Raw genomic sequence first — 12624 nt, 5'->3', positions numbered from 1 at the left:
AAAAATATTTTCTCCTCATTAACCTGTCATCCATGCAGCCATGACGCATTTCTGGGCGAGGCTGAGCAAGGGGTTGAGTGGGTTGGTGTTGGGATTATGAGGGCTGTCTTGGGGCCCACAGCCTGGATACTTTATTTGAAGGCTGTACTGCGGTTATACGTTGACTAGGGTGAAACAGCCTTGGCGGGCATTGTGTGTTTAAACTACTGGCTCTAGTATAAATCTCCTCCAAAACGTAGACTCCAGACATGTTCGGGACATTTGTAAAAGGACCTCCACCACTACATAAATACACACATTGTTGCGGACTGCAGTGAGAGTGAGAGAGTGGGTTTGTGTAGGTCCCTATTCAGAGGCATGTCTTGTTTGGACATGTCTTTCAGTGGTGCTATCCTCGTGTCCAGGCTGCTTGGTGCTTAGTGTTATTTGTCTAGCAGCATATGTATGTTTGTGCATTGTGCTGTTTACATGTTTCCATCAGCAATGATCCTTGGTGTGGCCACAATGTGTACATTTCAACAACCTTTAAAATGGGAGTATTGTGAATGTTGTATGTTTGAGATGGAGAGCAGATGGAAGGATCATGGCCTATGTTTATTGTTTTTACTTTTTTTTTTTGAGTGACATTTGCTGGATCTGACCCTAGGTCAGGGCACAACCCCACCAGGCTAGATTAAGTCTGCAGGGCTATGGGTCACACTAGACCTCTTTGTATGAAAATTATTTTTCTTTTATGGCCTGAGTGAAAACCAACTGAATAACTTACTACAGATGACCTTCACGTTTGACAAAAATGCCATATTGTACTGTTGGGTCACAAGCGCTTGTTTATGTTATTTCTACGCATGACCAAACTCAAATACAACCCCCACCCCCCTTTTTTTGTTTTAAACATTCTACCATACGCTTTCTAAAACTACTGTTTTAATGTACATTTGGTGCATTTATGTTTCTTACTGTAATATCCACATTACGTAGCTTATACACACTTGCAGGGAATGAGAAGCCTAAATTGGAGGTTCAGTAAAGGGAAAACTTAACGAATGATACCAACAGGAAATAAGCAGCAGATGTGGATGTTGCAAAAAGGAAAAAAAAAAAACCCTCGCACCACAGACACTAAATTCAGTCTTCTCGTCTTTCTTTTAGCTTGCAACTTCAGACAATAACTCTCAGATTCTCACACTGAAATGGTCCTTTATCCATTAAATGCTCTGAAAAATATTACCTCATACCTCTCAAATAATAATTTACTTAAATATCAGTCATGTTACTTGTGCGAATCGGAGAGGACTCAACTATTGCTAAGGTTGATGGAGGCTGATGGAAAGAGGAGACGATGACAGGTTATAGATCCCGACTGTCTGTGCTATTAGGTTGTATTAGTTTCAAGAATGTGTTCTTCCAGTTTCTCAATGTTATTAAATAAAGATTGTTTATTTTGACTGTAATCCAAATTGTTTTCTCATACTAGCCTGTAACTGGAGAAGAAGCAAATAGATGTCTAGGTTTTCACAAGGATTCCTTGTTCTTTGTAAAGTGCACTAGATTAGTGTGTGATTAATTGGCATTCTCATAAATGATCTCTATTGGGCTGAGGCAATGCTCATATCTTGAGGTGTGCAGGAAAACAAGGTCAGCATCAATTGCAGAATGCCTGAAAAGAACAGAGCTTTTGAGTGACATTTGTGAGGTTGATTTATCTCTCTATTGGCAGAAGAGTTCATCCTGTCAGCATTTTTTCCACTATTGTGTAGGCCTTGTTTGAATATGTTTCTCTTAATGACTGCAGTTGGGATGAATTCAGTGTTGAACTAACAATGATATTTAGATGGAGAGAAATAAATTGACAAATATACAATGAAGCATAACTATTACAAAGTTTGGTTAATTCACTCGCCCCGATGTGACCTTATCAGCTTTCCTACCTTTTTTTTTTCTCTTGTTACCTTTTGCCTCACCTCCTGTCAACCTCTTGAGTTTTCAAACCTTGAGAAGTTCTAACATCCTTTCATCACTGGACAGTCTTTGCTCACTCTCAGACTGTCCTCAAATCCATCCTTGTCTGAGTTATATGCATGCCTTTTTCTGCTTCTTTCATTCATGATCCTATTTTCTTTTCCTTCAAACAATCTTTGAAAGGTTGCTTGTCACCAGCATTATGTCCATCTTTGTCTAGACATGCAAGGATGGAATGAAGAGGGGAAAACAAAACAGCATGGTGACTGATTGGATCTTGCCCCATCATTATTAAGGTCCCTTCTCACCAAAATTACCATGGGCTTTTACTTTATGATACAGATATTTACAAAAGTACCACACAAAATTCCCCTTTGTCCTTCATTGTTGTTTTGCATTCACATTGATGCATTAATGTAACAAAGTAGATAAAGACGATGATTATTTTTATTTGTTGGTCGTGTGCACGAAATCTGACCTCAACATTTCACACATAGCAGTGAACATTTACTGTAAGAGACACACACTGTTAGTGGCACCCATTGGATCAGGGGGGTTTCCTAAATGCCCTTGGAGCAGTTTGGGGTATCGGTGTCTCATACTTTGGAAGATTACTGTTGTTGTGAAGCATGTTCGTGCAGTGCAATTTAGGTTTAAGCTTACCCTAACACGTCATTATTTCCTGCATTCACATTATGGTTAGAAATAGGACTCTATATAACTCATTCACTGCCGTTGACTGCTAAAGTCATCAAAGATCTGACATGCATACACAATCTCTGTATTGCTCCTCATCATATTCACAACTTTAGACCGAATTTTATTTTGGTATTGAAAATGTTATGCTCATCTTTTTCTAGCTTTGTTTCCTTAGAGGAAATGTATGTGGATGGTATAGCTCTCAACTGTCCTGGAGCGGTACTTTATTAGAATAAGGGAATAGATATTATTACAAACTTTTGCCAGTGTCCATATTTTATGACATTTACATACAGTATGTTCTGAGGTAATCATTAATAGTCATCCCTGTATTCACACCTTCATTTACTTTGTTACCTATTAGTTGGCCAAAGACCAACCAACTTTTTACATATACTTTGACTGTAATTTCAACTTTTGGCCTACATGAGTGGAAACTAGAGACTTTAAGGAGGGCCACTTCGCTTCTACAAAACTTAACATACTTGGGTGTATTTTGTCGTTTGTAAATATTTCCGATTAATTTTTACAGTCCATGTATTTCTTCTTCGGCCCTTACGTTTCTTTGTTTATTCATGTTGGTGATGTCTAACTAGAGGTACCCCAAATAAGTTTCTTTTCATGTCCTTGTTTGCCCTATTGCTGCAGCCATGAATAGTGCATGCCTTTATCATTGTGAAATGATTGGTGGAAAGAAAAGAAGGTTGTAGAGACACACAATCTACTCCGCTTTTACATTCGCACACTGGGCCGCAATGCATTTACATTCGCGGCCATGTGGCGATCTTAGTCGCAAGAGTTTTGCAAAAGGTGGCAATACTGCGTTGCTATCAATGTCAATGCATCGTGATAGCCACTCTGCTTGTTTCGGTCAAGGCACTGGCGAATTTTCTTTCAGTGTCTTTAAGTGGCATGGTGTAGCGTACCTGGACTCTGCTATCTGTAACATTTTGCACCACATGAGAATCGCAATTTTGTGAATGGATTTTTTATTTTTTTTTTTGCACCCTTTTCCTTTTGCCTCACATCCATACATTAGTTGGCCTGTGTCATAGAGAAGAGTAGAAACATTATTAGTGTTTACTCTGGCTTGTGTTTGGACTTCCTTTTGAAGAACATTCATAAATATATATCTTTGTCCTGTTAGAGCGTAAACATGACCAGCATGGAAAGAAATCTAATTGGAGAAATGTCTCTCATCTCCCTCATTACACCCTGCAATGATTTCTCTTTGAGCTGAGCTGCAGAGGCCTGCAAAGAGGGAAATAAGTGTGCTTTTCAGCCAAGCAGGTGTGTGTATGCATGTCTATTTAGAAGTGTTTTCCAGCAGTGTTGAAGGAGTCTATACAGGTGAGCTAGAGTGTGTGAGTGTCAAGTCACCTGTGCTGACAGTTGAAAAAGGCTCTAAGCTGTTGGGACATGGAGAGCATCAGGTCCATGTGTGTGTCCGTTACGACTGAAGTTGCAGAAAATTCCACCTAAATGCCGTCTGTTAGCACAAGCACTTTAAGCATGCTAGTATCTGTTTTATGCTCACATGTTTGTTCTTCATGTGTGATTGCATACGTTTGCTCATTTGGTTTCCTTTTGAAGAAGTCAAAACCGTGGACATGTTTCACCATATATTTTGTCACTTGATTGTAGAACTGTGAATCGGATCTTTGTTGTGGGTGCCTTTTTCTTTTTAGCACCATTTTGTCTCTATGAAGCCAAATGTCAGGACACAAGTCCTTAACAATCGTCTCTCCTCTTTTTCTCATTATTGTGTGTTTGCTCAACAGCTGTTTTTGTTCAGGTTGGTCAACACTCCAAAATCTTAAGTTAAATTCAGGGTCATACAAAATTTACAAGAACTCATCACAACGTGCGGTCGGCTTGTTCCTGCTTTTATTTTGCAAACAACTTATGAGCCGAGACAAAGGCATCACGGTTTAAGCAAAGAAGAGTCTGATCCTGTGCTCAACCCTGATGGGAAATCACTGTTTTGTGGGAGTCATTTTAAAACTTTTTTCACCTTTGACCTGAAAATCTTTTTTAATAGTTTTTTACGAGGATCGCAGGTTACAAATGCTGTCGTCATACAAGACCCTTCAAAAATTAATAAAGTCATTAGTGTGCTCATGATTGTATTAAAAAATTCATATAGACAAAGAACAATAGTCTTTTAGGTTTGTCTGTTATTAATTATTATTTCCAATTCTAAACTCTGAAAATAATTCAGTCAAAAACAACTGTGTTCTAAAACCGAAAAATAATTAAGGAGAGCAAAAAGATGACGTATATCAATGTTTAAATAAATGTTCATTCTCAGAAATGTTGTCATTGAAGACCGTAATTTGCCGAAAGCACATTGACAAACTGCAACACTTGAGAGAATGTTATTTGGACGAATGAGATAGAACTTGAGCTTTTTTGCAAGTCACTTCTGCTCAAAGATTAATCACACAAACATCATGCAAAGAAAATAATGCTATACCTATTTTTAAGTGTGGTAGATGTTCTGTTATGTTTTAAGAATATATTGCGCCATTTGGTACATACAGAAAATGTGCATGGCACAAAAGATTTTCACTTAATACTGTTTTAGTAATATGAATGTATTAAACCAGCACGTTTTATGATATCGTTTTCCAATCTCAAAATACTTCTATGACCATTTGTTTGGGGGTGTATTTCTCTAAAAAGAACAGTACCAGCTATTTGGCCTATGTATGTACGTATCTTCATTAAGAAAGAGGCATATACCATAGATTAGCCCTCTCAAGATAATCTGTGCTTTCTTTCTTACTATTATAGGGACAGTACCAGCCTTCAGACCTGCTCTGCCCAGAAACCTTCTCCTGGGTACCAATCGAACAATGCCTCCCACACCTGGAAATTTCCCGATATGCCCGATTCAACCCAGATCCTAATAAAGGTAGAACAACTCACCTGTGTCTTTTTATGTTAGCCCTTGAAGTTGTTGAGTAACCCCCTCCCCCAATCATTTAAAATATTGGGACACAGCATTCGAGGAGTAACTAAGGAGAGGAAGGAATGGGGACAGAAAGAGAGTGGGGGTGATTCTTTATACTGGAGCTGCAAGGAAGGAGAGAGGTTCTCTGAAAATAGATCTATACTGACAGGTAAATAGAGGCAAATGGGAATTTATAAATGTGAGAGACAACCTAATATTGTCTTGAGAGTGATGTCATACTTTGAAATCCTTCTATTTAGCAGTAGTTTCAATAGTTCCCTCCTTCCACTGCTCAAGATGCTTCCTGTCCTATGACTGTACTTTTAGGCATTGGTTGCCTCATTGGTATATGCCAAGTCTAATTAAACATCACCTGGTTTTGGATGTGAGTGGTTTGAAGATTAAAAAGCATTAAAAAAAAAAAACAAAAAAAAAAACAATTAGTTTCTTGCCGTTAACATTACTTTCAGTTACTTGTCAGCCAGATAGTCATGTTAGACATTTTCTTTTCATTAATAGTCTTAATCCATCAGTAGACACAAACACCGATGATGTGTCATGGTCAGAGTTTATATTTGCTATGACAAGTTTATGTTTGTGGTGCCTCCATTCCTCCATGGTCTGTTGATCTTGGCTGGACACGGACATTATTTCGGGCCTAACTGTCCAAACTCACTGTCAACATGTTTCAGTGCTAGTCGTCTGGATATTTTGCTCTCAGGCAGCGTTGTTGCCAAGCTTGTGGGCCTGGGCATCTGCTGGTGTGGAGGATTCGGACCAGTTTTCCAGAAATACGCCCAGTGATGTGACCAAAATGGCCCTCCCAAGTGTCATAATAACAGCATAGCACATAATTTAGGCTTATGTCCACGACCTATGCAGTGATTTAAAGACATGTCATGTCGTCACCGAATTTGTGGGAATAGGCCTTTTCCAACCAACGTGTATAAGTCCAGGCCGTGCAGAAATAAAAAGGAACATGTAAAGAGAGCTAATCTAATGTTTAAGTAACCGTCCAAAGCAGGCCCGCATCGATCACATTAGTTTTCACTTTACATGCCCGAAGACGTGGCCTCTCACAAGTGTATCGACAGTATTTACTCATTCTGCACAACACATACGAACTATCTCACGCATTTACTGGCATTGTTTATTTGAGAGTGAAAAAAGCCAGGGTCATTGTCCATTCTGCTGAATAAACGCAGCAAAACAATGTTTCTAAGGGGTCAACCCATTAAAGTAAACTGTGTACTGACCATGCATGTGACATGCACAAACTTTGACTTGACATTTTCAAGATCATTACCTTTCTGGTGGTTCCTGATTTGAATGTGAGCGTTTCGTACTGTTTTTTGCCGTCTTCCTACTACATAGATCAACAATAGGAATACCTGTCAGTACCCGTCAGTCTCCTCATTCTATTTTTCTCTCTTGTGCGCGCAGAAAAATATTGTCCCTAGTTACAAAAGAAAAATCAGGATAAAAGGCAACATTGTTGGCTCATGAGACAGCAGTGCTTGCTCAAACAGGACTTTAAATGTAATGTTATCACTACCCTCGATGCCTATTTTTTTTTTTTAACAGTTTTTGATTTTATTTTTGAACTGTATTATTATGCCGGCTTGTGCACAATGGAGAGACAATAGTTATTTGCACTGATGTTTACTGTGATCTTGCACTTTTCATCTTAAATGCTTCATCCACACTTCCCACCAACAGTTCAAAGCGTAGAACTAACTAACTAAAATTCACATTGTCGGCTAACACATAAAAAACATACGTAACCACTTTGTGCTGATGTTAGCACTTTAGCGAGTTACTGAATGACATCACATTGGAAGCACTTTGCATAACAAGATAATCCAAAATATTATTGCTCCCGTGGACTTGGAAATCATGCCTAGATCAATAGAAAGGTAAAATAAAAACGTACAAAAATAAAAGAACTAAAAAGGTCTGTCCACTCATCACCAACACACCAGCATCATCTTAAGTACAAGTTCAAAACATTACATTATGTTAATTACATTAATTTTTTCATGCAAGGCATTTGAATAACATTCACAAAATTGAATACTTTTCGCTGTTACTATCTTCAGGAGATTCTCTGCTCACGTACAAACAGAAAAGAGTAGCATAACCTCCGTGTTTGTGGAAGAACGTACTTCATACAGTATATGGAAAGTAGAAACATACCCTTTACAGAAAGAAATCCCGAATCGATGATTAACTATATTTCATGTAGATAAGATATTCCGATGATGGATGTCTGGATCCTATGATGGCAACATTTTAACGCAGCCATACCTTAGTCAGTCTTCTGTTGGGTTTCTTGCTGGAAGGTAACATTGTATAGAACTATTGTGTCAGAGAAGTTCCAGGACTGGTGACACAAAATGTGTATTTCAAATATAATAAAATACCAACTACAAATTTCCTCTGAAGTAATCACCCTTTTCTTAACTCATAACTCACTTTCTAGGCTTCTTTGCCATGCCTTCTTGTGCTCCTGGACGGGTCCTTCTGGGATTCTCCACAGCACGTCACACTGAAAGGAAGCTGACTGACATGAGGTCTTGAACCCTGTTCATTCAGTCAAAGACTGTCCCAATACTACACCGACATGTTGGCCTTTTTCCTTTCACACGTAAACCACATTCGGTCTTGCAACAAGAGGTTCAAGGAAGTGGTCATGTTCAAAAGAACTAGCTGGTGTGCCTTTGAGCGACATCCGGTGTTGAGAGTATTTTAAGTTCAAGATGCATAAAAAGAGCGACAAGTGTGGCGAGGTGTCAAGGCCCCAAGCCCCAGCCCTGACCCGCTCACTTCCAGATCGACCCTCAACACTCCTCTTTCCCCGACCCTTGAACCCGGATGCTAAAGAGATGTGACCACAAAGCACGATGTCACTGGACGTCCGGTAGAGAGACGCACAAGGCGATAGTAAAGGCTGTCTGGATTTACTCAAACTGCGGATGATGCATCAATAAGGAGACGCAGAAAGAGTGGACGTGAAAGAAAGTTGTTTATATTTGCAGCGGATGTTTGGATTGCTGCAAGTGAAAGGAGGCAAAGGACCTTATGGCTCCACTCTGAATTTTGGTCTGTATTAAAGTGGAGGTTAATAGTCTATCTAAGAGCTGCTACACACCATTAAGCTCTGCGCGATGTTCACACAAAATAGTTTGCACAAGAAACTGATACTTTACACTGGTGTCAGGACACACCGCAAGTGTAGCTGGTCACTAAAATGAACCGAAGAAGGCAATCTGAGATTGTAGCTTAGAGGCTTAAAGTTACTTTTAATTTTACTTTTAATACAGTATTTTGTCATCAAGTCCTTCTTAAATTAAGATTGGTGTCATTCCATTTTGTGTTTCGATTGGATTTTTATCAAGATATACATTACTTAATTGTTTGTTGAATATGAAATTTTGCATCAAATGGTCCCATATTTTTAAGAGAAGGTCAATTCAGGAATTTTATGAGCAAATCTTAAAAAATAAGCCAACATAAAAAATATATACATGCATAAAATCTTCTGTCAAGATGTTTGAATATTGAATTATTTATGATTGAACATTCAATTTGATTGACTGCTGTAGTCGAAGAGGACTCGTGCATGATACACGAAGAGAGGAGGCTTCTGCAGCACACTGCGGTTGCATGTTAAGGCAAATGACAGGGGACGGGGAAAAAACAATTACCAATTCTGATAGATTTGGAAGGTTTTATATAATTATGACTATTGCCAATGCGGTTATAGGCTCGCGCTTTTGTCTAATATTCAAATGTCTTGACGGAGAAAAAAACAGTTCCTGGCAAATGTTTTTTTATGCCAAATCTTGGCTGCAATAACAAAATAGTATGATAATGCTTTGATTACGTTTTTTAGGGTAATTGTGACCTAGCATTTATGTAAATTAAGTTTAAACACCTCCTGTGTTCCTAAATTCCTAAATTTGCTGCAAGCTGCGCGATGGCTTGACCTTGATGTCAGCGGTACCTTTGAGTTGTATAGCATGTCTTACCGTGCTGCAAGAAAATCACAGGAATGGCTCGAGGAACCAAAGAAGGAGTTCAAGATGTTTATTTGGCCTTCACATTTCTGCTCAAATGAAAAAGTGCTTGGGGATACATAATGGCAATGGAATGTTTTGCCATAGACCAACAGTAGATCGATGTCTGTGTAAATGGTAAATTTATAATAAATATAAGATGTGGTTACTGTGTTATGGAAGACTGTGAAGTATGGAACTCTGGAATGCTTTTTAAAATGAGAAAGAGGAGAAGCGGTATTACACCAACATTTATAGTTTGTGCAAACAGGCGCCTTAATAGGCAAATTACTTTTCCAGCAGTATTGTGAAATCTCTGAATCATAGCCTTCTCTTTCAGGAGGTTTACTTATAAATATTTTTAAATGGATGTGGCATAGGTACTGGAATAACGGTCTTTTTAGGAAATGAGACTGGCTTGAGAATCAATATCATTGGCAACATAGGGCTATGCAATATATCATATTAATATGTCATTTTAGAAATTGAACATTTGCAAATTAGCTAAATTGGGATTTTGCAAAAGTGGCAGAATGCTGAATGGCGCTTTACAAGATCTGTTTACATGAGGTACTAACATCCGATTGTGGCATTTAGAAGAATGGTCCACTTTTTGGAAGAAAAAATCGGGTATTTTATTTACGCTCGTCCATGGCACTGAATGAGTTCAAATCATACTTTTCCACAATGTTGGAGGATGTTTTTTGGGGGGGCCTATGGCAAGATTATAAGCACGGATTCTTTCTTCTCATACACAGCTTATGTATTTCACATTGTATACGTAGCTTGCACTTTTCCCTGCTGCGTACTACCTCTTCCTCTTCTTACTGGCGCCGGCTGTGGGTACTTTGGCTCAGCCTTTCTCTTCAGGAGGTGGAGATTTTAATATCAAAGAGAAGATCATCATTTTTCACCCTTTTTCCAAGGACCACTTTTAGCTGCACATGCACTTTTGAGAATAACAGTGTTTTCACAGGCCTAATAAAAGCTGGCAGTGTATGACACAGGAGCTAATGAGATGCTGACGTTGACAAGCCAACACTGAGCAAGGCCACATAAACAAGGCAAGCTAACTAGCCCGCTCATGCGCTGCCATGACTTCAAGTTTAGGGCAGAGTGTCGTTAATTTTCTCTGGAGCAAAATTGCTTTCTGCTCCTCCAACTGCTTCTCGGAATAATAAAGCAACTTTGCCAAGAGGTAAGTCCAGGGAAGAGAAACTGAGGCTAGTTTATTGCGTTACGCTGCAGTTTGTTCCTGAGTTTGTTTACGTGTGCATCTGTGTGTCTGTTTCCAGGAGATGTTCGGGTCTTGACAGATGTGGGCAAAACTCTGGTGCTACACAGACGGACCATCATGCCCTACGCAGTCTATTCCCGCAAACAGAAAGGCTCGAGTGACGAGACGGAAGTGAGAGAATACGCGAGTTTGGTCGGCCAGGACTGCGCTGAAAGAATTTTGCTCTATCGAGCCTAAATCGGAAGAATCGCAATTCTGAAGCTTTTATAATCCATCCCCCAGCAAGAATCTGTCATTTATACCTAATTTCTACCGTTCAATAGACCTTCAGTAGAGTTGAGTTAGTTGCATTTCCACTGTCAAGTTTGGCAAATGATTTCCCCATATCATGTCGTAGGTTTGCGCAAGAGGACATCCAGCTACAGTAGATGCACGGCTTTTCAAAGCCCACCACGTCAATTTGATGCCAGAAATTGAACATTTTTTTTCAACAGAACTTGTCCTTTGCCAAACTGCTATGTTTCATTCAATTACAACCCCCCCCCCCCCCCCATATTCAATTCAATGATGATCATTTATATATATATATATATTTTTTTTTTTTTAAATCAAATGTTTGGCTAGAGAAGGGGCTAAAAATACCTGGTACTGAATGAATTAGGTATTAAAGTAATTTGTTATTTAATACCTAATGCTTGCATACTTTTGTTTTTTAATTATTTATTATTTATTGAACTCTATTAACTAAAGTAATTGATTACGTTAGTCCTTCATTACTTAAAGTAATCAAATACTTAAGTACATCATGACCTAAATTATTCCATTGCTTTAGTACTTTATTACCTGAAGTAATTGATTACATTAGTACGCATTACCTAATGTCATTGCGAACCTTGGTGCTAAATTACCTTAAAAAAAAATTTTAGTACTGTATTTACCTCATTTCATTTAGAACTACCATATTTTTTGGACTATAAGATGCACCTGTATATAAGCTGCAGTAGCAAAAATTGAGCAAAAAAAAAAAAAACATCTTTTGCCATGGACAAGCCGCACTGGACTATAAGCCACAGGTACTGTATATGGTGGTAATATGAAACGTTTAAATTTTCTTTTTATATTTTTTTTATTTGTCCACCAACCGCAACATCCCGGTTATAAAGTTCAAATTCTGAATTTTGGGGGATTATATTTAATAGTTTGGATGTTCAACATTAGGAGAGTGTCGTTTTTATTGTTCTGAGTTAACCAAGATGGCCGCCATCCTGGGTGGAAATGTGACTGAGGGCTCATGAGATGTCTGATCAGATATCCAAGATGACCGCACGTCAGGGTTGATGGGAAATGGAGTCTCAGTGTATGTGTCCAAGATGGCCCCCTGACGACCCCATGGGAAATGAAGTACTTTGTGTAGCTAAGAAGTAGTCAACGAAGGCTGAACGCGCACACAATGAAAGACCTTATTGAAAATGAATTGGTTTATTAAAGGTACAGTATGTGGAATTGTGGGAACATTTTGAATTCTGGTAATAGGTAAATGAATACACCAATGAATTGGCGGGGAGGAATGGAATCAATTAGAGTTTGAACGGTCGGAATCGGATGAAGAATGACGAAGCCAGAAGGTTTCAAAGTTTTGGCAAGAACAATTAACTGAGGATTTATGGTTAAAAAAAATGTAAAAAATTAAACATTTTTCATGCAAGGGTGTTCTT

General features: G+C 38.7%; 1 protein-coding gene across 4 annotated transcripts in view; it reads left to right on the top strand.

The window, feature by feature from the left end:
- Positions 1 to 12412, top strand: part of ate1 (arginyltransferase 1) — a 44521-nt gene extending 32109 nt beyond the window's left edge. For all 4 annotated transcript variants that reach the window (XM_088421311.1, XM_088421310.1, XM_088421308.1 and 1 more), the window contains 2 exons: positions 5455 to 5575; positions 10968 to 12412. In XM_088421311.1, the coding sequence (XP_088277437.1) occupies positions 5455 to 5575; positions 10968 to 11146 (300 nt within the window). In that variant the 3' untranslated portion in view covers positions 11147 to 12412. The remainder of the gene's footprint in view (positions 1 to 5454; positions 5576 to 10967) is intronic.
- The last annotated feature ends 212 nt before the right edge of the window (positions 12413 to 12624 follow it).

Source organism: Hippichthys cyanospilos, chromosome 8, assembly GCF_059441005.1.
Source record: "Hippichthys cyanospilos isolate Australia breed blue-spotted pipefish chromosome 8, RoL_Hcya_1.0, whole genome shotgun sequence".
In the NCBI taxonomy this organism is placed as follows: domain Eukaryota; kingdom Metazoa; phylum Chordata; class Actinopteri; order Syngnathiformes; family Syngnathidae; genus Hippichthys; species Hippichthys cyanospilos.
The sequence above is the reverse complement of the archived record's forward strand: the minus strand, read 5'-3'. Positions and strand labels throughout refer to the sequence as shown.